The following is a 25359-nucleotide window of genomic DNA, read 5'->3' on the forward strand; positions in this document are numbered from 1 at the left end:
ATTTTTTTTCCTTTCTTTTTATTTTGGTTAAGAGAAAAAAAAAATCAATCAATTTGCAGCTGACAGCCTTGAGAAGGCCTTTTTTTACTCTCTCTGTGTTTCCCCTATTTTTCTCTTCTCCTCATGTCATTGTGTTCCGCATCAAACCCCCTTAACATCCCTCAGAGCTACGAGAAGGTTGGTGTGGTTTTTTTCTTTTTTACTTTCTTTACCCACATTTTTACATTCGTAAGAGAAAAAAAAAATGAAAAAAAAAATTTAAAAAATGAAAAGAGAAAAAGCAAGAAATCTTTAAGATGAGCGAGACCCGCGCATTCCCGGGTCTCATGGAGATGAGTTGAGTTGCATTGTGGGCCTCTCTATGCATCCTTTGGTAATGTTGCTGAGTTCTTGCACTTTTTTGTCGTCATGGTTACCTTGCCGTTTGGACATTGGGCCTGATGCATGATAGGAGAATGTAACAATCTTCTTTGCATGCCACTTTTTAAATTAATTATGAATTATTTTTTCGGTATATAAATATGTATCGTTTCTTTTCGTTATACAATTCTGGTTTCTTTGAAGTGGATTTACTCTTACTTTCCAAATTTTTGGTTCTGTTGGGTTTTTTGCTTTCTCTTGATTTCCTGTTTCTGTTTTGATTGGTTATGCTGTGCTGTAGTTTATTCCAAACGCATTGTGAGAAGCCAGTGTTCCTGCCCACCCGGTGGTAACTGAACTCCTCAATCCCCCCAGGAGGAAAGGAGTCACACAGCTCTAACGCCTGTCCATGGAAGCCCTGCTATTTGGGACAAGCCTTTGTTTTGGGGGAGGGAGGGATCTGGGAAGTGGAAAAGATGGTGAGAACCCAGGGGGTCATTCCAAGAGTTAGAGCAGACCCTGGGTCATGATTTTGCTTATTTATTTCTTGAGGTGTGGCTCTTGTTCCACCTCCTGCACACAAAGAAAAGCCCTGACCCCGCTCCGGGGGCTTCCCCAGCCATGGGAGCTCGCTCACTGGTCACTGCCCAGTTCCCTCCAGTAACACCAGGAGCAGGGGCTGTCAGCCCAGCGTGGCACTGACAGAGAGCTTCCTGCTGATCCCAAATCCCACGCTGTTCTCTCCTGGAGCACCCAAGAGTGCATGGAGAGCCCGTGGCAAGGTAGAGCCCCAGCTCCAGGCAGAGCCTGGCAGAATCCCGTGGAGGAGGTGACACCTCGTCCTGGGAGGGAAGGGCAGCCGGGCAGCTGCCTCCTGGCTCTGCCTCTCCCCATTGTCCTGCTCCCTTCCTGGGATTTATCCATTGCTGCCTGGTGCAGGCACCTCAAAACCCAGCCAGGCACAGCGGAGGCAGAGCCTCCTTCCTAAAGGAGCGTGGGAGGAGAAGTGCAGCTGTGCAGGCACTGCAAGAGTGCTGGGGCACATCTGGCAGCTGCAGTTATTGCAAACAGCAACCAGCAATCTGGCCAGTGACATTGGAGCTGAAAATGCCTCTTTTCCCTCTTCTCATCTCCCTGTTTATCCCCCAGAAGCTCCTGTTGCCTCCCATGTGTGCATCCCAAGCGGGTGAAGCACATGGGAGAGTGAACAGGGGGTTTGCAGTGTGTCAGTGGTACCAGTGGTGCTTGGTGCTTCCCCTGTGCAGAACTGAATGCCAGCCCTTTCCCTGGCTATGCCTTTCCCTCTGCCCGCCAGTCCTCACCTCTCAATCAGCTACCAAAGGAGTGGCTTTCCTAGGGCACAGGTATTAAAGCTGTGTGATTTTTGAGAAATCCAGTGCAGTATTGACACAGTATCTGTCTCTCTCTTTCTATCTCTCTCTCTTTCTCTCTGTCTGTCCTTCTCTTTTTTCTTAAAATGCTGAGATTTCAGTGCTCGGACCCTCAGTGCTGGTATTCTCCCCTCCCCTTCCGAGTCTCCTCCCTCCCCGTAGGTACCAGGGTACCACTCCCAAATGCTGCGCTCTTGATAATTCTCTGGGAAGAGACCAGCTGTGGCTCTTCTGACTTGGATGCCAACAATAGCCAAAAAACATCCCTCAGTCCCAAGGCTTTTTTTAAAGGCAAAAAAAAAAAAAATCTAAAGAAATGAAAAAAAAAAAAAAAGCTTCTTCTATTAAAAACAAACAAACAAAAAAAAAGGAATAGCATTTGAAATGAGGTTTTCCCATCCCACCTCCCTCCTGCCTAGGACTAAAAGGTGATAATCACTCCTAATTACAGGATTTTCCTTCATGACTAGGAGTTTGAGTTTCAGGATTTAGGTGCAATTAAAAAGGGATTTATACACCATTATTTTTTATTTGTTTATTTTCTCTTTTATAAAGTATTTCTAACATGGCCAAACTGCACTGCTGCTGCTAAGAATCTCTTGTGATCTGAGAAGGCTTGAAGATTAAATTCTTCCTTAAGAGCCAATAAAAATAAAAGTAATGATAATGATATCAACAACAATAAACTAAAGCTAAATGGGATGTAATCATGATAGGCTGGAATGACACTGGGTGAGGAAATAGAGACTTGATACCTGCCTAGAAGAGGTTTTGTGAGCAACCTGGTCTAGTGGAAGGTGTCCTGTGAGAACAGGATGGGCTTTAAGGTCCTTCCAACCCAAACCATGGGCATGGTCTTGAAATTATTGGTGGAGGGTTTGCCTCGTGTGTTATTACAGGTCAGATCATGCCAGGGTCCAAAATAACAGAGTGCTAACAGGGGATGCCCGAGGTCAGAGGCAGAAGCTTCTTTCTGGAGACCACAAAAGCAGGTCAGAAGCAGTTGAGGTGATCTCTGCCCTCAGCCCAGGTGTGTGGCAGTTTAGGCTGAGCCACCTGTCCAGGGTTCGCCTGTGGTTGGTGAAAAGATGGATGCAGTTCTGGGGGCAAGCCAGTACCTTGGTGGGAATCCTGGTTTTTCTGGGAGCCATGCAGCTCACCTGGCTTTCAAAAGTCTCCTTGGATGCTTCTCTTTATCCCTAGGGACACAAGTGTCATCAAACTTGTGGCCCATAACGATTGCAGGAAAGGATGTGTTCAAAATCCTGCAAATGAAGAGCTGTCTGCCCATGGTGGTGTTTGAGAGGCTGCCCCATCCCTGGAAGTGTCCAGGGCCAGGTTGGACGGGGCTTGGAGCAGCCTGGGACAGTGGAAGGTGTCCCTGCCCATGGCAGGGGTGGCACTGGATGGGCTTTGAGGTTGTTTCCAGCCCAAAGCACTCTGTGGTGTTTTTGTCTGTGATCAGGGGGCTCAACCATTACCCCAGCAAGGGCACGTGTCCCCTCAGCCAGGACCTGTGGCCAGAGCTGGTTTGCCCCCTGGAAATGCAGCACTTTGCAGCTCTCCTCTTAATTTTGGAAGCTGCAGGCAGCCACCTCGATTGCTCTGGTTTGATCCCAAAATCCAGCTGCTGGCTGGGATGAAGCCCTGTGTGTAAGGACCTCGTGTCCCTGTGCTCCTCCGTGTCCCAGAGGGAAGGAGGGATGAGCTGTGTGGGCTGTGCTTCAGATCCCCCAGAGCTGCTGCTGCTGGTACAGGACACGTTGTCGTGGTTGAATTTAGCAGAATTAAGAATTTTCCCCTTTTTCACACAGTGGGGCCGTGTCAGGAGGTACAAAAGGCAGCAGTTGGGATGCTGCAGGGATAATCCTTCCTGCTCTCTGCTCCAGCTTCTTTTGGCTCTGCTCTTTTCCAGCCCAGGGAGCTGTAAATGGCTCAGCAGGCATTTAAAGCAGCCCAGTGCCTGCTCATGCCCTGCCTCTGCTGCTTGTCACCATCAGCACAAGCTTTGTCACCCCGAGCCAGGTTCTGCAGCCCAGGCCCTGCTGAGAACATTCCCGGGAACTCGCAAGGCTCTCTGGAAAACCTCAGCTCATTGAGAGACCAAAGATGAAACCAGGCCAGGGCAAAGCATGTAAGAGCTGAACTAGTGGAAATCAATTAAAATAAAACCCACAGAAAGGGCAGGGATAGTGTGCTGAGCACCTCAGGAAATAAAGCTTGAAAATAGATTAAAATGTGACTAATTTAAGCAATAATTTAGCCTGTAGCCTGGGTTAAGTTTGGCACATGAGTAATTTGACCATCAGACCAGAGCTGTTAGTTGGTTCCAGGTGGAACCATTGCTGAGCTTTTCCCTTTCAATCCCATTTAGAGGTTGAAGGAAATAATTCCACATGCACTAGAGATTTAACAAATAGCCACAAGGTCAAAACAGTCATTGGTATTTTAAACTGTAGGAATTTTAATACCTTTTTAGACTAGATTGATAAATTCTTTAATGGAGAAGGAGGGAGGCAGAACCACCACTGGGTTGTACAGCTGCCTCTGCAGTGCCCAGTTTCCAGGTGCTAAAATTGAGGGATGGAGAGTTCTGGGATGATTTTAAAGGGTTATTTTAGCACTTCTGTGGGTGGGGGAGCGCCCTGTCCGTGTTTGGGGTGTCCTCAGCTCTGAAATTCTAGTTCCAAACCAAACAAAGCAAACAAAAACTTAACTGTGTTTCTGCAGAAGGATTTCTCAAGGGTATCGGGAAATGGAAATGGATACAAAAAGCCACCCCCCAAAAAAAAAAAAAAAAGACCAAAAAAAATCCAAACTGTGTATATATCTATGTATATACATGACTATCTCTCTATAGAGGGCACTTTGCAGGAACACTGTGCTGTACTGATCTCGAAATCTCTGCCTGCCTGTGTCTCTTACACCTTTTGCATCGCTGTTCTCTTTGTTTTAGGGGAAAAAATTAGATTACACCTTGTCAAATTAAAATAACAAAAACTAAAACAGTCAAGTCTGTGTTTAAAATTACAGAGCTGCGTGAAAAACAATTGGATTCTGATTATTTTCTGTTCAATCGTGTAAAAAAAAACAACAGGAAAAAAAATAAATAATTGCAAAAGACCAGAGATGTTCAGCCAGCCTGTTGCTCAGCTAATGTGGTTTTTTAAGTGAAAAGTAACAATTATTGGGAAGGTAATGGATTTCCTCCAGACCAAATCCAAGCCTTGGTCTCATTCTTTATTTATCTACCTATTTACGTATTTGTTTTATTTACTGTGAAGGAAATGAGGAAGGAGATGGGCAGGAAGAGGGAAGCTTCTCGTCCTGTGGAGGGGCGGAGGTCGGAAATCCAAACCCCAAAAGGTCTCACCCCAGGGGAATGAGCCTGGAATTGGAACGGGAGAGGGAGAGGCAGAGGCGGCTGCACGGACACGCAGGGGCAGGGCCAGACCACATTTGGGAGGGGAGGACAGGTGTAATCTAAGCTTCACTAATAATGTAGAGGCTGCACATTATTTTGGCACCCTTTCCCCTACCCCTCCTCATTTTGGAGCAAGACGGAATGACTCCTGTCTCGCCAAAATGGCCAATAATGTCCGCCTTCTCACCTCATTTGGAGCAGCAGCTTGCTGAGTGTCAAAATGTTTAATACCATTTGGTTTTGTTTGGTGCTTTCAACCAGTCACTTCACTTTCTTTTGTTTCCTTTTTTACGATTAATTTCTTCTTTAAGGTATAAGATGCATTTCTCTTTGAGTTGGTTTAATGTGAATCGGGGTTTGAAGTGACAGGTTCTTGTCCAGGACATTCTCTTTTTACCCACCTCGCTCCTCCTCCAACATTTTTTCTCTCTGAGGGAATCTGGAAGGGGCTTTAAAAGAGCAGCTGGTGGTGTTCCTCAGCACAAACTGGTTGGTCCTCAGGTTTCTCTCATTAGCAGCATCATGGAAACACATTTTAAGGATGGATTCTGGTGTTGCAAAAGTCAACCCCGGATCTCCCAGTGTCTCTTCCAATCAGGTCTGTAAATCTTGCAAAAACACCTCTCACCTTGTGGACCCCAAGTGGTGGTGGGGAACCTGAGCCGTGCTGATTGGGTCCAAAAAAGCCAAAAATGCCACTCACAGAACACAAACTGGGTCAACCTCTGCCTCCGTGAGCAGCAACAAAACCAATTGGCTTCCCAAGGGTGTGAAAGGTTATGGATCTGTTCTGTTTCTAAAAAAAAGCACAATTTGGGGTGCAGATTTGCAGTGTGAAATGCTTATCCAATGATTAAACAGACTCATAACTAACTGCACTTAAGAAATTTTCCTGTGCCTCTGAAATGGCTTCTCTGCATTGAAATAATTTAATTGCATCCCAAACATCCAGCTCTAGTCCTGGAATCTGGTTCTATCCATAACAAGCTGTATCCTTGTTTGAAAAAAGGCTCCTGAGAGTTTTTTGGCCGTGGACAATGTCTGTTTGTGTGTGCCTGCTTGTGTGTGTCTGTCGGGAGCTGTTGCACATGGAGCATGCACATCTGTGTACGCATGCGGGGTCTGGCAAAGCTGTCCTGGAAACCAAACACCCCTGGAACTCAGGGAAGGTCCTTCTTGCACCAGAAACTGGGGAAAGTATTATTAGACAAGTGTCTATAAGCAGAGGCCTGACTGCCCCATCCCAATGTTTCCTTTCCAGAGAAGAGGGCAGTTCTGTTCTTCCCAATCCTTTGAAAGTGTTGGATAGCAAAATGGAAGGGATCTTTTCACCCAATTTTTTTCTTGTGAAATTCCTCACCTTCAGCTGCTGTGGAGCTGGACCCAGAGCTGAAATTGGTCTTGATTCCATTTCCAGCTTCCTTTCCACCACGACTCTCCTCCTCCTGGGCCTTGACCTAAAGGCTGACCCAGAGATTCTCAGCTTGACAAATTCCCTGTCTCCAGCCAAATGCAAATGTTACAGCAATTAAAATAAGCAGCGGCCTGATGGCTCTGGGTAGCCAGAGATGAACCCTGTGCCTGTTGTGGTTGTCACAGCCCTAAGCCATCACAGGGCTGTATCTAGGGGACTCTCTGAGGTCCCCAACATTTAATTGGAGTTCTTTTCCCATCCTAGATCAGTGTGTGGATGTTGGTATATCTGTGCACACAGGAGAATCTAGTTTTTTTTAAACCAGGATGCACCAAGGAAGTGCTGCTGCCTGTTTTGGGCTCATATCAGCCCTATTCCAAATTCTCCCTCCTTGTGGAACGGGTGGTGCTGAGGGCTGGCATCCAGAGGTGCTGGGTGCTTCCCTTGGAGGGTGACAAACACCACTAAACCAGCCCAAAGTAAGGATCCCTGCGACCCCAGGGCTGGGAGCTGTCAGGAGGAGGGCAGGGCTGCTCTGCAGCTTTCTGGGAACGTGCTCTGCGCAGCCCCTGAGCTTGTGTTTTGTGAGTGGATTTCTCCTGCCCTGCCCCAAGCCACAGCCAGGAACAGTCGGTTCCCTTCAGACTCCGATTCTCAGCACTCCGCCCTACATCAGATGATGCTTTTCAGTTATTAAATTCTGGTTTGTTCTTTCTTTTTCTTTTCTTTGTTTTTTTTTTTTTTTCCCTTTCCTTTTCAGTTGGGTTTCATTTCTTTGCGATTAGCTTCGGTTTGGATTAATTGTCTTGTTCTGTTCCCATGACAACTCAGTGTTTGCATCCCACCTGCCGTTGTTTGTTGCTGTTGATGCTGTTTGCTGACCGGATCTTGTCCGGATGTGTCTCCCCATTCCTCCTCACCTTTCCCACCTTGCCTCCCCTCTCTGGAAGGTCACATACCAGCCCCCCCTCAGAAGAGCCATCCCCACCCCAGATCTGTCTGCATGTTGACCCCACTTGTTTCTTTCCGAGTTCTCTCCATCTTGTCTCAGACTGTGACAGGTGTGGTTTCCACCTGGCTCCATTTTCTGAAGTGTGGTACTTCTGGAAGCAGTGGGAAGCAGGATGGAGTAGGAAACAGGGGTGCACCCTCATGGCTAGGGATGAGTGTTCTCCCTAGTGGCAGGAGGGAGCAAGGAGCAGGTTCCTGATCCTTTGAGCCAGTGCTGGTGCCTGAGATGGAAAAAACACCATGGTATCCCCCTACACCTTTCTGCAGGTAGAAAATCATCTTCTAGTGTCAGTGGCCAGGTGAGCTTGCAGCCCCTCCCTCCACATCCCCATCCTTCTCCCAGCTGAGGGCGTGCCCCCGTTGTCTCTGCAAATCTGTGCATGCAGGAATTCCCCTTTGCCACCTCTGAGCTCCCAATGCCACCAATCTGGAAGTCTTCTCTTCCTTGCCTCCCAGTGCTGGTTCCTGGCTACTGGTTCTCACAGAAAAGGGTCTGACAGCCCGATGGGGAGAGCAGACCTTGTTGTGACAATGTCCCTTGTCACCTTGCAGGGGCTGCAGTTGGCTTTTGTTTGCCAAAGCCCCACTAAACAGCAAACCTCTACCTCTCCTGGCAGTGCCTTTCCCCTTGGAAAAGATCCACAAAGCTGGAAGATAAATACTAGCAAGCACCAAGACAGTTCCAGGGGACATCTGAAGGCACTGGGAGGGACAATGGCAGGCTCAGCCCTCCTGTCCTTTGCTTTGCTTTGGCATGAGGCAAAGCCACCAAGCTTTGGAGAGGTTGTGCAGAGGTTACCTGGGAACAGACAGCAGGAACAGGGAGTTCTCAGCCTTCCAGCACTCCAGACCCTCCTGCCCCTCACCCACCCTGCCTGTGGCAGTTCCTGCATGGCTGTCCCTGGAGCTAGAAGAATCTTGCACCCCTGCTAGCCTCCAGCTGCTGCAGTTCCTGCATTTTCCCCAAGTCCTGTATCCTTTTGTCTTTCTTGTGGGAGGGGACCCTGCCCTCAGCCCCCTCCCTAGGCCCACTCTGATCCACACACGTTCTCCTTTGTCCGTTCCCCTGCTTTCCCCCGCTAAGGAAGGGCACCCAGCATCCCTCCAGCCAGCCCAGGCAGCTCAGAAAATGGAGCCAAGGAAACCACAGCCTCCCCTTTGCGTCCATGTTCTTCCTGTGTAAGGTCTGGAAGCTGCATCCACCTCTCTGCTAAGGAGATGCACAGAACATGTCACTGTTTTCTCAACGTTAAAAGTTTCATTACCTTGTTTTTCTTATTAATTCTATTCTATTTATTATTCCGCCAGGGCTGAGATGTGACAATGTGAGCCACCACATTGAGTCACATCAGCTAGAAAAAGTATGCAGCATTAAAGTGGGTTTCCCCCTCCCCTCCCTCTCTCTCTCTCTCTTCTTTCTCCCTTCCCTTCTTGTTCTCCTTCTCCTGGTCTTCCTTCCTTTCTCTGTCGCTCACTTCCTATCCAGTATCCATGTGGGCATTTGCTGCTGCCCAGAAATTATATTTCTCTGCATTTTCCTCTCTCTTTCTCTCTTTCTCTCTCTCTCTTTTTTACCTATTTTGCATGATGTTTGTGACTCTGAGAGCTGCATCTATCGATGGAACCGTGTCAGATCTTAAAGAGGCTTCGTTAGGGTTTCTATACCCGAAAACCACAAAAATTTCATTAGAGTTTCTCATCTTTTCCACACTCTCTCTCGCTCCAGGGGGGCTGTGTTCCCCTGGACGCTTCTCACACGCAGACACCGACCAAATTCTGTCCCACTCCGGGGACTCCCTCTCCTCCCTCGTTTATCCTTTTGCTTTTCACTTCTCAAGTGGAGCGTCTGGCATTTGGGGGATGTGATACTTCTCTCTTTGTTGAATTCTCTGGGTCCAACAAGGCAAAACATTGAGAAGTTTCCATCTCCATCCCAACCTTCTCCTGGGCCCCCACCCCATGTCTGCAGCAGCCCCGGGTGGGAGAGGGCCCCTCTCTGGAGGGGGCACCTGGACCACGCCGGGTGGTGGTGGATGGAGGAGACCTTCTCTCCTCCTCGGGAGAAGGGGACCCGGGACTCAGACCCCACTGGGAGAGGGAGGAGCAGGTTCCCGGAGTGTGGAGCGGGGAGCTGGGGGCCCCAGCGGCCGCGGAGGAGAAGTTTGGGCTCTCGCCATGCCAGCTCTTGCCAGTAAAGATGAGAAATTGCTAATAAATTTTTGTGTATTTATCTGTGCTGTGATGGGTCTAATCTTGATCAATGGAACCCTGTTGCTATGAAATATCGCTTTTATGTCTATATTCTATATATTGTTTGTGAAGTACGAATTTATTTGGAGTTCATTTTTTTGGTTTTTGGTTTTTGATTTTTTAATTTCTTTGTTTTTTTGTTTCGTTTTTAATGAAGGAAGAAAACAAACTATGACAAACCCCATCTATATTTAAATTATCTTTTACTCTTTTTCTTTTTCTCCTTTCTTTTTCTTTCCTTTCCTTTTTTTTTTTTCTTATTTTTTTCTTTTTCTTTTCCCTCTTTGTTTTCTGTTCGTTCGTTTGTTTTGCTTTGGTTTTCCGTTTTGTTTTTTTGTTACCTCTGTGCGTCTCGTCCACAGTTCGCCGTGTGGCCCCTCGCTTCTCCATCCTCCCTGTCAGCCATGAAATCATGCCCGGGGGCAACGTCAACATCACCTGCGTGGCCGTGGGGTCTCCCATGCCCTACGTGAAGTGGATGCAGGGAGCAGAGGACCTGACGCCCGAGGATGACATGCCCGTGGGCAGGAACGTCCTGGAGCTCACGGATGTCAAGGACTCTGCCAACTACACCTGCGTGGCCATGTCCAGCCTGGGAGTCATAGAAGCCGTTGCCCAGATCACGGTGAAATGTAAGGGAGTGGGAGCGGGGTCCTGAGTGCACGTGTGGGAGTGGGCACGTGCCAGGCAGGTGTGCGGGCACGGCCAGAGCTGAGTGTCCGAGCATGAGTGCAGGGGATGCCTGGGCACGTGTCCTGCTCGTGCATGGGAGCGATGGTGGGACGTGTAGCAGAGTGGGAATGTCCCATGGTTTGTGCCTGTGTCATCGTGTGTCTGCACGGGGAGAGCCTGTGACTGCCTGACCTGCCACAGGGGACACGGTCCTGCATGTCCAGGTGTCCTGCACAAATGGGATGTGTGTCATGGATAGGGACAGTCCTGCATGTCCTGGTGCTCCTGCACAAATGGGATGGGTGTGTCCATGCATAGGGACACAGTTCTGCATGTCCTGGTGCTCCTGCACAAATGGGATGGGTGTGTCCATGCATAGGGACACAGTTCTGCATGTCCTGGTGCTCCTGCACAAATGGGATGGGTGTGTCCATGCATAGGGACACAGTTCTGCATGTCCAGATGTCCTGCATGAGTGGGATGTGTGTCCATGGATACAGACACAGTTCTGCATGTCCTGGTGCCCCTGCACGAGTGGGATGTGTGTGCATGGACAGGGACAGTCCTGCATGTCCAGGTGTCCTGCATGAATGGGATGTGTGTGTGCATGGACAGGGACAGTTCTGCATGTCCTGGTGCCCCTGCACGAGTGGGATGTGTGTTCATGGATAAGGACACAGTCCTGCATGTCCTGGTGCTCCTGCACAAGTGGGATGTGTGTGCATGGATTGGGACAGTTCTACGTGTCCTGGTTCTCCTGCATGACTGGGATGTGTGTCCATGCACAGGGACACAGTTCTGCATGTCCAGGTGCTCCTGCAGGAGTGGGAAGTGTGTGCATGGCCAGGGACACTGTGGCTGTATCGTGAGCACCTGGCTGCAGGAGTGTCAGTCCCTGTCCTTACCTGTGTGTACACGTGGAGCTCTGTGAGCACAAGCAGCAGGACAGACCTGTTCACCATGAGTGCCCCGTGCTGGGATCTCTGCATGTCCTTGGGGATCCCACACAAAGGGAAACCCACAGTGGAGGGCAAGCAAGCTGGTGGCTGGAGATCTTCCCTCGCTTTAGGACACCTGAACTCATTGTTATGAAGAAAACTGTGGCTCAAATCCCTGCATGCTGTGTCTGTCCTGACATATGAGGCTGGCTGGGCACTGTGCAAGGAGCCTTGGATGGCTTGGAGCCTGCATGCCATCCTGTTCCAAGGCCTGAGATTCAGCCAAGGCCCTGAGGATCTCTGGCATGTGCACCCTTGCAGTAGAGCTTAGTTCCAGCATCTTAGTGGCCATTGTTGCCTCAGCAAGATGGGGAATAAGCCCAGCTTCCAGCTAGTGATTCCCAAGAGGAGCACGGGTGCCATCTTCAATCTATTCTGTCCTCAGCAGGGGAGTATTAAACCCAAGCAGGAACCCCTGAGGTTGGGTGAGTGTAGAGCTCTGTGTGAGCTGGTGTCTGCTCCAAGTGCTGGTGTTGCCCATGAGGGACCTGGGAGAGGTGGGGTGGGAAAAGATCCATGGGTGGGGGAGAGGAGAAACACTTGGGAGAAAGGGAGGGATAAGAAAAAACAATCCTTTTGTATCAGTGATCTGTCTGAGGAAGTTCTGACAGGAGAAGTGAGTAGGGACTAGAGAATCTTGGCGTGACACCCGTTCTGAGCTTCTGCACAAGCAGTGGGGCTCTCGTGCCAGGTCCTCTTTATTTTCCTGAGTATTTCCTTCCTTCCTTCCTTCCTTCCTTCCTTCCTTCCTTCCTTCCTTCCTTCCTTCCTTCCTTCCTTCCTTCCTTCCTTCCTTCCTTCCTTCCTTCCTTCCTTCCTTCCTTCCTTCCTTCCTTCCTTCCTTCCTTCCTTCCTTCCTTCCTTCCTTCCTTCCTTCCTTCCTTCCTTCCTTCCTTCCTTCCTTCCTTCCTTCCTTCCTTCCTTCCTTCCTTCCTTCCTTCCTTCCTTCCTTCCTTCCTTCCTTCCTTCCTTCCTTCCTTCCTTCCTTCCTTCCTTCCTTCCTTCCTTCCCTCCTTCCTTCCTTCCCTCCTTCCTTCCTTCCTTCCTTCCTTCCTTCCCTCCTTCCTTCCCTCCTTCCTTCCCTCCTTCCTTCCCTCCTTCCCTTCCCTCCTTCCCTTTTACCCTGTCTCACCCTCTTAATCTAAAAAGCTGCAGTGTAGGGCAGATTGCTTCTGCTTCCAGCTATCCCATCTCCTCACATGGGGAATCTCACTCTGCTGGTAGCCCCTGTCTCTTGTAATTTAGTTTGGATCATGTTCCCTGCACTGTTCCTGTGTGTGAGCACCTGCATCTCTCCTGGGCAGAAGGTGAAAGGAGAAGTTCAAGCTTCACTGTGATCAGGTCTAGAGAATTTAGGCTTCAAGGCCAGGTTGGACAGGGCTTGGAGCCACTTGGGCCAGTGGAAGGTGTCCCTGCCCATGGCAGGGGTTCCACTGGATGGGCTTTAACGCCCCTTTCAACCCCAAACATTCTGGGATTCCATGATAAGAAGTTGAAAAGGAAGGTTGAAAAGGGTCTGAAGTGTGCAGTGAGGACAGCACACGAAGCTTGAGAACAGGTGAAGTGAGAACATGTATCAGGTGCAGTTAAAGTGTTGAGCAGCTTGCAGTCCCCAGCAGGCTCATGGGGGACTCCCTGGCTGAGGGAGAGGGAAGATGGGGATTAACACAGTTTGTGGCTTGAGGGGAAGCCCTCCAAACATTTCTGGAGCTTTGTTCTGGAGAGCAGAGCCTGCCCTGTGCCATTCCTTGCTCGTGAAGGCTCAGCAGAGCTGTGAGCACGTGTTGGGAAGGAGCTGCTCTCCCTCCCTGCCCCGGGAGGGCGGATGTGCAGCTGAAGCCTGTGCTAATGATTCCAGATGTTTAGCTGAACACTTTGCCTTTGATGGAGCAGTTTAAGGAGGATAATAGAGTGGATAACTAGGTTCCTCATATTCCAGCAGCACTTTCCTGAGCTGCCAGGATTGGTGCTGTGCCTCTGCCTCCTGCAGCCCTAACCAGACCAATTAGGTGTCATTTCAGCATCTGTGGGTTTTTTTAAATGCCTGTTCTTCCTGATTCTCAGCACTTCCCAAGGCTCCTGGGACGCCAGTGGTGACAGAGACAACAGCAACGAGTATCACCATCACCTGGGACTCTGGAAATCCAGACCCCGTGTCCTACTATGTCATTGAGTACAAGTCAAAGAGCCAGGATGGACCATACCAGATCAAGGAGGACATCACCACCACGCGCTACAGCATCGGGGGGCTCAGCCCCAACTCCGAGTACGAGATCTGGGTCTCCGCAGTCAACAGCATCGGGCAGGGGCCTCCCAGTGAGTCGGTGGTCACCCGCACTGGGGAGCAAGCTCCTGCCAGTGCCCCCCGCAACGTGCAGGGCCGGATGCTGAGCAGCACCACCATGATCATCCAGTGGGAGGAACCGGTGGAGCCCAACGGGCAGATCCGAGGGTACCGAGTCTACTACACCATGGAGCCCGACCAGCCCGTCAGCAACTGGCAGAAGCACAACGTGGATGACAGCCTGCTGACCACCGTGGGCAGCCTCCTCGAGGATGAGACCTACACCGTGCGAGTGCTGGCCTTCACCTCCGTGGGGGACGGGCCCCTGTCCGACCCCATCCAGGTTAAGACACAGCAAGGAGGTGAGCACCTGTGTCGCTGGCCTGGGCTGTGGGAAGGAGAGCTGCTGGTTAGATTTGGAGGTTTAGATGCGATGTTGGGAAGGAATTGTTTACTTGGAGAGTGGGGAGGCCCTGGCACAGGGTGCCCAGAGCAGCTGTGGCTGCACCTGGATCCCTGGAAGTGTCCAAGGCCAGGTTGGGCAGGGCTTGGAGCAACCTGGGATAGTGGAAGGTGTCCCTGCCCATGGAACTGGATGAGCTTTATGGTCTCTTCCAACCCAAACCATTCCATGATTCTAAATGTCTTTAACAGATGTAAAACTGCCCAGGTAGTGGTGGACACGTTAACTCTCCCTAAAGTACCCAGGAACTACTTTGTCAGAGATGAGTGGGGAATGAGCCTTATGTGTTGAGCTGCAAACACAAGTGTTTTCTCACAGGCTGTCACCCAGCACATTTTTGGCCTGGGGTATGGGAGGAAACCCTGTGTCCTCAATGGGCTGCTCATGGGCTTCCTACTTCCAGAATCTTGTAATACTGGGATTGATGGGAAGGGTTGTATTCTGCACTGCTGAGAAAGAGGAATATGATCCACTGGGATTCTTCCATCTCCAGCAACTCTGGACAGGCTGGAGTTCTGCAGTGGGATGTAACTCCACAGCTTTAGAGGCAGGACCTGCCCACGCTGCAGTGTGGCATTTTGCTGCTGACGTGCTCTTCCCACACAGGCTTTGAAGAAAACAGGGCAAGAGCCTCCTAATTAGCCAAGTTAATGTGGTTTCTCCTGTTTCTCATCTTGCCTCCTCTGCCCCGTCGGCTCCCTCTCCGTGCCAGTTCCCGGGCAGCCGATGAACTTCCGAGCAGAAGCCAAGACCGAGACGAGCATTGTGCTGTCGTGGAGCCCCCCACGCCAGGAGATCATAGTGAAGTACGAGCTCCTCTACAAGGAGGGAGACCACAGCAAGGAGGTGAGTCCAGACTGGAGCAGGGTTGGGGCTGAGGAGCTCCCCGGCCCCGCCGTTCCCTGCGGTGTCGGAGCGAGGGGAGCAGGGCAGGTGTCTCTGGGCAGGCCTCACCTCTGCTGCCTGTTGTTTGGGTTTATTTTTTTCTTCCCCGCCCTTGCCCATCCCAGGTGCTGAAGAACTTCGAGCCCACGACCTCGTTCACGGTGGAAGGCCTGAAGCCCAACACTGAGTATGTCTTCCGGCTGGCCGCCCGCTCGGCCCTGGGGCTGGGGGCCTTCACCCCGGAGGTCCGAGAGCGCACCTTGCAGTCTAGTAGGTGTCTCTCCTTTCCCACCCTTCTCTGAGGGGACCACGGTCAGGGAGCCAGAGATGGTGGGCACAGGGGTACGGAGCTGGGGGTTGGCGTTTCGCTCCGGGGAGGGGGGGACACCTTTGGGACCTGCTCCCCTCTCCCTTCACCGGTCCAGCTAGTTGAGACGTGAGCCAGGAGCAGAGCTGGGGTCTGGGGGGCCGGGCAGCACCGTCCACTCGGGGTGGCAGCAGTGAGGGCTCGGTGGTGGCCACGCTGGCCGTGGTGCTGAGCATGCTCAGGGGATGGCAGCCACAGCCCGTCCCACACAGGCCCAGCCGCTGTCAGGAAGGGACACAAGCAGTGGAGCAGGGAGACGGTGGGGAAGCGGGAGGGAGAGGAGAAGGGAAGGTGATTGTTCACTGGCCCGACCTTCCCCAGCCTTTGGGGCAAGCAGTCCCCATGCTCTTTTCCATGAGCACCTCCACAGCCAAGGGGAGGAAGGCCTGGAGCTCTGGGAATGGTCCCGCTTGGGCTCCAGCAGAGCAGGAGAGAGGAGCCCTGTGGAGGCCAGGAGGGGGATATTGATGACACCAGGATGGAGTGTATGCAACTCAAAACGTGCTGGTTTTAGTTTAATGGATTGTCTCCCTTCGCTGTTGCCCTGGGGACAATAACCCTGGATGGCAATATTTCAACCTGGGCTTTTCACAGATCTTTGCTTTTAAATGAGGTGTTTTTTCACTGCATGAGTGGCTGTGGCAGCTGTTCTTTGTGTTTTCTGTCTCCTCTCATCTCTACTAAATCACTCCGCTGCAGTTTGGAGTAGCCGGGAGCAGAACTAACTCAGAAGTGGCTCTGGTCACCAGTGTGAGGAGGGAGAGCCCTGCTCCCATCCCTCAGAGTCCCTAACAAGGGGGAGCAGCAGGCTCTCGGCTGGGCTTTTTAATTGTCACATCCTGCTGTCTCTCCCTTTCCCTGTCTCCTTCTCTTTCTGTCCCCTGAGGAGTGGGAAGAAAGGGGAGTCTGTTTCTGCATAGACACAATTCCTTACTGGGGCTTTCTCAGGCCTCCACTCCATTCAAAGATTTTTTGGTTTTTCTTTCCTTCAAATGTTTTTCCCCTTTTTTCTTTCTTTTCTTTTTCTCCATACTCTCTCTACGTTTCATAGGAAAATCCTTTCCTGACTCTGCTGCACATCTGCTGGTTCTGATCCCAGTGTGGTACTGTCAGATGGAGCATCTCTGTGGGGTGGGGGAAATGAACTGAAAGCACGTGAAAAACAAGTGTTAAACTTACACTCTGCTTCTGTTTTCCAAGGGGTTTCTCTCCTTGAGACCTGTGGGGATGGGAGGCAAAGATGGTCTGGGATTTGTGCTTTTCTGGTTCAATAAAACAAGCTGGAAGAGGGGTGTGGGAGCTGGTGGCAGTAGGCCTTAGAGAAAATTTGAGGAAAAGGGGATCTGGGAAAAGGGAAGGCTTTGGGGCTTTTTCTAACTTGGCATCTGCCCAGAACATGGATGGGTTTCTCTCTCTGTAGCTCAGCTTTCATAGGGAGAGTCTCATTAACTTAATGCTCTTAAGAACATCAGCTGGGAGCTGTCAGTGTCCTGTAACACGGTGAAACATTTTTTCCTGGCTGGCTGTTGGAGGAACGAGTCAATTCTCCCTGGTCCGGGTGACATCCTTCGGCTCACAGACCTTCTGGCTCGGGACAGGCTTTTGTGTCTTCCCTCCTCAGCTCCTTTTCCGTTCAGCTCCTCCTTGGCCTGCTCCATGCCTCTTCTTTCTTCTCTCTTCTGCTCTCTGCTTGCCTGCCTGCATGCCCTGCACCCGATGAGCCAGCTCCCTGCTGTCCCTGTCCCTCGCTGGGCGATGTCACGCCACGATGGCATCTTGTCTCTGGAATGACAAAGCCTCTCCCTGCTCCTCCCGCTGCTCCTGCTGTCCCCTCCCAGCACCCACCCGCATGTGGCAGCCCCTCCCTGCACCTCCCTGCCAGGGTGGCTCCTCCTGAGCATCATAACCAAAGTAAAATCCATTAAACTAAAGGTAAAGTATCTTTTTCTTCTTGAAGTAGCTGGGTTTTAACTCTTCAAGTACCAGAGACATAGCTTGTAAAACTGACAGACTCTCATGGCTGGGAGAAGCTGGTTTGCCCTTTCTGGTTAGCCGTGACCTTCCCAGGCTCCCTGGCAACTCTCCCACTCGGAAATTCCAGAGGGCAAAGCATGGTCAGCAGGCAGGGGTGGCAGGGTGGGTGCTGTGAGGCTGCATGTGCAGGTGTAGAGGAACAATGGGGCTTTCTCACCCTCTGTTCCTGCCCAAGGAAGGATTTCCCCCCACGCAGCTCCGCTCTCCCTCCTGTCCCCCTCCTCACAGTACATGAAGTGAATGAAATACCCAAAGTCTATGGTACCTAAAGGGTTAAAAAACATGATATTGTGCAAGGTCAGTAAGGGTCATTCTTGTGGCTTGGACAGTCAACTTTAAAGCATGTAAAAGGTGCAGCTCAGGTGAGTACTGGCTGGTCTCAAGCAGATTCACAAATACAGTCCACCCTGTGGCTGCAGGCTCACCGCTGGTGGCTCTGCAGACACTCCCGGATGTCCTGGAGCCCTGGGAGGGTGGGGAGGGGTCCCAAAACGCTGGTGGAACCAGCCAGCAGGCCAAGGCAGAGCTCTCCTGGCTGGGGGCTCCTGCCTGTGCCCGGCTCCCCACCCAGGGAAGGGCTGGTTGCAGAGCTGAGCTCGCAGCCCCGGTGGGGTTGGTGGCACTGGGCTCCTGCCGCGGCTCCCGGCTCCTGGCGCTGTCCCCAGCGTCCCCAGGGTCACACAGGTTGGGCTGGATTGTGAAGGAAACAGTGCCATGAGCTCCCAGAGGCGTGTCCAGCGTGGCCAGCCAGCACCCCTGGCTGTTCTCCTCCGCTGCTGCAGTCCAGGGGTGACGGGGAGGGGGCCGGGCAGGACCTGGGCCCTCTCCCCCATCACCCACCTCCCACCCTGCCTTTTTGACCAGAGAAAGTGCAAAACCATCCCAAAAGGAGGCCTCACCCCAGGGCCTCTCAGTAGGTCCCTGTGCTGGAGCGTAGAGGGTGAGTGAGCGAGCGTGGCAGCGCAGACAGTGACCCCAGTGCCAGCTGGAGCTGAGCTCTGCTTCCTGGGGCTTTCAGAATGAGGTGCAGGATGAAGGGTAGGTCAGGTCAGACCCTCTCTGCAGTGGGTTTCTCAGCTGTGGTGGCTTTGGCTGGAACTAAGCAGGAAAGGTGGATTTTAATATGCCCAGCCTCTGATGAGGACAAAAAAAAACGAAGGGAATGGCACCATGGCAGCAATGGGAGAGGGCTGAGTCTGTCCCTCCATACCTTGAAACCATCCTTGAGCTGGTTCTGGGACATGGGATGAGCAGTGCACCTCTGTCCTGGAGAGTGGTGCAGCAATCACAGCAGATGGAGGGAGCCAGAGGGAAGGAGATCTGTCGCTGGGAATGTGCTGTCCTGCTCTTTGTGCTGACAATTTAGCAAAAGAGAACAGATTGGGGTCCAAAATTGCCATTTCTGCAATAGCTGGGGTTCTGCTGGTGGGGGAGGACTTGGGGGGACTCATCATGAGCAGAGTGGCATTTTAAAAGCCAGTCATGTGCAGAAACCCACCAGGAGCTTGGTCTGGCCTCGTAGCTCAGTTCCTCTTGTTCTCTTGTAAGAAAGTCTTATAAGTTAGCAGTTGAAGCGTGGAAGGTAGGTAAACAGACTGGGAATGTTCTGGAAGGAGTCACTTTTTATATCAGTATTATTTTATTATTATGATTTCCTTTCTGGTGTTTTTTTTTTCTTTTTGTTTCAAATTATTGGCTTGGTTTATGTTTTATTTTCCAGTTTGTTCTTTTTGGTTTGGTTCATTTGACATCTTCTGTGTTGTTTTGCGTGGCCAGCCATGGCCAGGGCTTGTCAGCCTCCTCACTGGGAGTGCTGGGGAGAAGGAGGTCATTCTACCAGGTTAAAGACAGCAATAGTGCATAAAAATAGAAGGAAAACACCCAAAATGTCCTACTGGGCAGGGTGCTCAGACAGCAGTGGAGGGATCATCTCTGCCCTTTTTGAAAAGCCACTTCCCTCTGTCTCCTGGAGGCTCCTGGGAAGTGTGTGGCTCTCACTCCAGTGCCAACTGGGCTAAGTGTGACTGGATTTAGCAGAGTCCTCAAGGCAAACTGGGCCTAAACATCTGGGTTTGACTCAAGAATGGGAGTAAGAGGTTTGAAAACAATCATTCCTCACTGAAAGAGCTTTCTATTGATTAAAAAGCATCAGAGGAATGAGAAGCAGTGACCAGCACTGATCTACTGCTTCTTGCAGGTGATACTTGGGGGGCTTGTGAGTTCACCCCAGTTTCCTGCCCTGCCTGCAGAGAGTTAAAAGCTCTTTATTGCAGTTGGGTGATACTGGATTTATTGTTTTGCCTTGAGAATGTATCACATTCTGCTTCCCTAGGCTGATCAGCTGTCCTTAGTGACTGGCAGAAATGTGGTCTAGTCCCTGGAAGTGTTCAGGGCCAGGAAGGAGCCACCTGGATGGTGGAAGCTGTTCCTGCCCAGGGCAGGGCATGAAACCAGAGGAGCTTTAAGGGAGAGCTGTAGGTTCCACCTTGGTCACCTTTGGACAGGTGTCTGCTGCCACCCTGAGAAGGTGCCTGGGTAGGGCCACACTTCCCAAGGTTTTCTCCCAGGATGTGCAGAAACACCCTGGAGTAGTTCAGGCAGAGAGTGCAGTGGCAATTAGACCTGCTGCTGCTTTGGAAAATCCCCTGGATACCTGAATACCTCACCAAACCCACTGCCTCCCTCCTTCTGCAAGTGCTTTCTCAAAACCCTCCTCTTTAAACACCATGGCTTGGCAGTGTCCTGGGCATTCCCACTGTGGGATTTGGCCTCCTCCAGTCTGGGGACAACTAATCACTTCCATCTGGAGGTACAGACTCTTAAATTTAAGCCTCCTGGCAAAAGATTTGCTTTTCTTACTTAATTTTCATAGATCCCTTCAAAGAAATTCAAGATCCCAGAGACTGAGGTTGGAAAGTGCTTTCCCAGCCAGAGCAGGATTTGCCAGGCTGCTGTAAAACAGGGAGCCAAAGGAAAGGGCTTTTATAGGGTGCAGCTGGGTGTTTAGCTGGTGCCAGCTTAGCGGAAGCAGCAGGACCCCTCTTGGCTGGCCCGCTTGCTGGTTTAGTCCTTTGCTTTACACCATTTCAGTTTTGATGCCCCATTTAATTTCTGTTGGCTTTTTTTTTTTTTTTAAAACCTCTTCATTTCGGAAAAAAAAAAAAAAAGACAACAACAAAAAGCTCTCTTCTCTTTTAATTTTATCTTCCTAAACCAAACTTTTGTACGTTTTATTTTAGATTTTTTTGTTATCATTTTCCTTTTTTTTTTTCTTTTATCTTTCCCATCTTTTGTTTTTTTTTCCCCCCTTCCCCTCTCCCTTCTTTCCCTTTCCCGCTCCTGAATTTTCCCCCCTCGTAGAACCGTCTGCCCCCCCTCAAGATGTAAAATGTGTCAGCACCCGCTCCACCGCCATTCTGGTAAGTTGGCGGCCGCCTCCGGCCGAGAGCCAGAACGGCGTCCTGGCCGGCTACAGCGTCCACTATCGAGCGCTGGACTCGGAGGACACGGAGCTAAAGGAGGTGAATGATATCCCCCCAACCACCAGTCAGATCCTGCTGGAGTCCCTGGAGAAGTGGACCGAGTACCGCGTCACCGTGGTGGCTCACACGGAGGTGGGGCCGGGCCCGGAGAGCTCGCCGGTCATCGTGCGCACGGATGAAGATGGTGAGTGAGCTTTTTTGGGTTCTCCCGGGGGGATCCTGGCCTTGGAGGGGGTTGTTGCCGTGCTGGGGGGACACAGCCAGGCTCTTTCTGTGGCTCTTGAATGGTGCCAGGCCAGAGCTGGAGGGGGATCCAAGGTCCGAGTTGTGTGGCATCCTCTGGTGCCATCACCCCATCACCCGGCGTCCTCTGGTGCCATCACCCCAAGCCCTCTGAGCACTGGGGTCTGTAGGGTTCTCCTGCCCTGGATGTATGGGGGCTTTCTTAATATCTCTGAATTTTGACTGCACCACTCCCCCTGAAAAGATGCTCTCACTGAGCCAGGAGCAGCCAAGGCACTAAAAGCCTTTGCTCTGAGGAAACCTTTGCTGCCAGAACTCGAGTCACTGTATATCCTGAGCTGGAAGGGACCCACAAGGATCAGCCAAGTCCGGCTCCTGGTCCTGCATGGGACAGCCCAAAGAGTCCCACCCTGTGCCTGAGAGCACATGTTTTAAAATCTTAAAGAGTTCTTCCCACACATTCCTTGTTACTGCATTCATTGTTACTGCCTCCTCCTTAAATCAGAGCTTTTGTCAGTCATAAAAACGAGGAATCTGTTAAAGTCTCAAAAATCTTGAGTGACACCAGTTCAGTGGCCCCACTCAGAGACTTGAATTCTCCTGGTATTTCTACAGTAAAATAAAACCAAGGAAAAGCATGAATGGGTGCATGAAGGGAGAGGAGCACCCTCAATGTGAGGACCTCAAAAAATATAGGTCAAGTAAATAACATATGGAAATCAAAATTTTCAGGTGTTCTTCACCTATTCCAAATAAAAAGAAGTTTTAAAAAGCAACAGGTTTGTCCCCAGTGTTGGTCCTGTTTCCCTGAGCCTCTGCCCACATCCAAATGTAACATAGGGTACCTTTCTCAGAAAGTGTGATTTCCTGGTAGATGAGGTTGCCATGCCCTGTGTGATTAGTAGTAGTAGGAGTAGGAATATGAGTAGGAGTAGGAATAGGATTTCCAAACATTCAGCCCAAATTCCATCCAAGACATCTCTTGTTTTCTGTCCTGAGATTCCACAGTGGTTGTAGCCACCAACCCCCTGTCCTGCCAGAGAGATGAGGGAGCTCCAAGGACAAGCCCTCCCTGATCCTCTCCACCCTCACCTCCCACAGGCAGGACCAGGGCTTTTCTGGCTCGCTGGAAATTGTTTTTGCCCTCAGAAGTAGATCTGGAGCTATGATGGTTCCTTCCATCTGAGCAAACTGGGCACAAAGGAGCCTGTGGAAGGCTAGCTGGCTGATGAGATGGGGCTGTCCCCATCCTGTGGGTGTGACAGCCCAGTCAGAGAGTGAGAAAACTAGATAAGTTTTCCCAGAACTGGCCTGGAAGACTTTAGGGAGATGGAGATAAACAATGATAGCTTATTATTAAAAACAACCTGCAGGTGTTGTTTTCCTAATATCTTTTTTTGTTATTCTCATAAGATTGTTTATAAATGGGCATCTTGTTAATTAGTCAGTCAGGTGAAATATATTGATTAAATGACCAATCTTCCTGGATCAAAACAGTGTATAAAAGGAGCTGTCCAAAGTGAAGAGGTGTGCTTTATGCCACTCAGCCTTCCGATGACTCTGTGTCATTTCTTACAAAACAGTGACACCATCCCTGTGTCCAGGCCATGCAGATCAGGTCCCACAGAACTTCACAACCCCACAGAACTGAGAGACCGGTGACAGGTGATGAGATATTCAGGCGTTCAGGTCTCCCCCTCCTCCCATAGCTCAGATCCAGTATGTGCACATCCCAGAGGAGCAGGGACGGGCTCCAACCAGAACCCCAAGTGACTGGAGCCCCTCGCTTGCCTCCCCGCAGTGCCCAGCGCTCCGCCGCGGAAGGTGGAGGTGGAGGTGCTCAACTCCTCGGCCATCCAGGTGTTCTGGCGCTCGCCGGTGCCGAGCCGCCAGCACGGCCAGATCCGCGGCTACCAGGTGCACTATGTGCGCATGGAGAACGGCGAGGCCAGGGGGCTGCCCCACATCAAGGACATCATGCTGGCAGACGCCCAGGTAAGGGCTCACTGTGGCAGCAGCTCTCTGGCCACAGAGAGTAGGAACCCTTCCATCTAAGGATTTTTTCCCTGAGAGAAGCTGTGAGAGAAGAGAATCAAAAGAATTCTTGTCTCTGCTCGTTGTTGCGCCCGTGTGGAATGTGGTTTGGAGATTGTTTACCCGAGGTGATTGCTTGATTGGATTCTGGTGGTGGTGTTTGGATTCAATGACCAGTTGGATCCACACTGTGTCGGGACTCTCAGGAGAGAGTCGCGGGTTTTCTAGTTAGTTAGTTAGTGAGAGCTCTTGCTACTGTAATACAGTGTAAGTATAGTAGAATATACTATAAGATGATATAATAATAAAGCAATTGATCAGCCTCCTACAATCATGGAGTCAGTGCTAATTATTACCCAGCTGGGGGCCTGCAGCAACAGGCTCACCTGTCCGAGCCCCCGAGGCTGTGAGGGGTGGGTGATGCAGCTGCCCTGGGCAGTGTAACCCTGCAGAAGGTCCATATGGGGACCTGTGACAAGGTGTGGTTGTCACTCTGCAGTTCGTTTGTGCTCCCAGATAATGTTGCTGTGGAAGAGTATGAACTGCTGTCCCAGCACTGAGATAAATATCCATCCATCCATTCATCCTTGTTGTGTCTGGGAAGTCTTTTAATTCAGGCCAAGGCCACAGTGGAATCTACTAATTTCTCCCACTCTACTTCTTCCCTCATGCTTGCCTGGTAACTTCTGACCTTGTGTGGCTGCTTGCTCAGGGACTCCTTCCTCATGCTGTGTCTCTGTCTTTCCCTTCTTTCCCCTCTTGTATTCTCATGTGCCAAACCTCTCTTGTTCTCTGCCCAGTGGGAAACAGATGACACTGCTGAATACGTAAGTAAAAACATAAAAATCCTCCCATGCTGGTCCTGCCTCTTCCCTTCTCCTACTTCCTGTTGTGGTGTGATATTTTCCTTTTCCTTTTTTTTTTTTTTTTGGCAGTGCAAGTGTGCCTGTTTTAGAGCCTGTTTATGGTGTTCCCATGCATTGTCCCCTCCCTGTCACTGCTCTGTGCCCCTCTGTGATCGTGTCGTTTGTCAGCACGCAGCAATCCCACAGGGTTTTCCCTTTGGCTCTGAAGGAAAGATGGGTCTGCTGCTCCTCCATGGGGAAGCAGATGGCATATTGAATTTGGGACTGCTTTGAACATATGAGAATCCTAAAGTAGTTTGGATTGGAAGGGACCTTGAAGGCCATTTTGTTCCTTTCCCAGCCGGGGGCAGGGACACCTTCCACCAGACCAGGGAGCTCAGATGGGCTGCTTTGTAACACCTCTGTGTCTGTAAAAGATAGCCTGGGAAGCACTGGGAGTACAGAATCCATGAGTCCTGAGCTATCACGGCATGAACAAATGCTTTGTACTCTCAAAGGGCCGAGATTCTTAGAAACTCATTGATGCAAAGCACTGAATAATTATTGGTGCTTTTGCTTTTGAAATACCTTAAAATCAGCTTGGCTGTTTGGCATTTGCTATTTGTGCTAAAATGATAAATGTTTTCCAAAATCCTACAGCTACCAAGAAGTAGGAGAAAGCATTTTCTTCTTGGAATGACAGGGTTCTGAGATAACACACAACTAAACTGGTGGTGTTTGTGTCTCCTGAGGATTGCCAAGTGCCCTGCACAAGTGAGTGGCCTCTCTTTGAGGGATGGAGAATGAGTCTCAGGGAGGGAAAGCCCCTTTCCTAAAATCTTATTAAAATGCAGTGGCAGGTGTGAGAGCAGAACAGTTTTCTTGATTTCCAGAAGCCAGACCTGTCCCTGCAGCTGACAGCCTCCAAAGTCACTCATCAAAATCCCACTGTTCCAAAGTTCTGCTGTTCCACTCCCAGCTCACCATCAGGGGAAATAATTATTTTCAGGACTAACAAATTCTTCCCAAGTGCTGCCCTGAGATTTAATATTGAATGCACAAAGGGGTGAGGAGAGGGGAAAGCCATAAAACATGCACAACATTCCCATCTCCCTCCTTTCTGGGGCCTCGGGGAAAACCCTGCTGCATGTGCTGTCATCCTGTTTGATTTAGCACGGGTGTTCCTTTTCCAACACAGCCCT

The 25359-nt window shown here is 50.6% G+C and overlaps 1 protein-coding gene across 1 annotated transcript in view; it reads left to right on the top strand.

The window, feature by feature from the left end:
- The window catches only part of PTPRS (protein tyrosine phosphatase receptor type S), a 100520-nt gene that overhangs the window by 43028 nt on the left and 32133 nt on the right, over positions 1 to 25359 (top strand). The window contains exons 7-14 of the mRNA XM_068173750.1: positions 166 to 177; positions 10213 to 10482; positions 13585 to 14166; positions 14980 to 15113; positions 15278 to 15422; positions 20914 to 21219; positions 23080 to 23273; positions 24113 to 24139. Coding sequence (XP_068029851.1) covers positions 166 to 177; positions 10213 to 10482; positions 13585 to 14166; positions 14980 to 15113; positions 15278 to 15422; positions 20914 to 21219; positions 23080 to 23273; positions 24113 to 24139 — 1670 coding nt within the window. The remainder of the gene's footprint in view (positions 1 to 165; positions 178 to 10212; positions 10483 to 13584; positions 14167 to 14979; positions 15114 to 15277; positions 15423 to 20913; positions 21220 to 23079; positions 23274 to 24112; positions 24140 to 25359) is intronic.

The sequence above is a fragment of the Anomalospiza imberbis genome, chromosome 27 (genome assembly GCF_031753505.1).
Source record: "Anomalospiza imberbis isolate Cuckoo-Finch-1a 21T00152 chromosome 27, ASM3175350v1, whole genome shotgun sequence".
Taxonomy (NCBI): Eukaryota; Metazoa; Chordata; class Aves; order Passeriformes; family Viduidae; genus Anomalospiza; species Anomalospiza imberbis.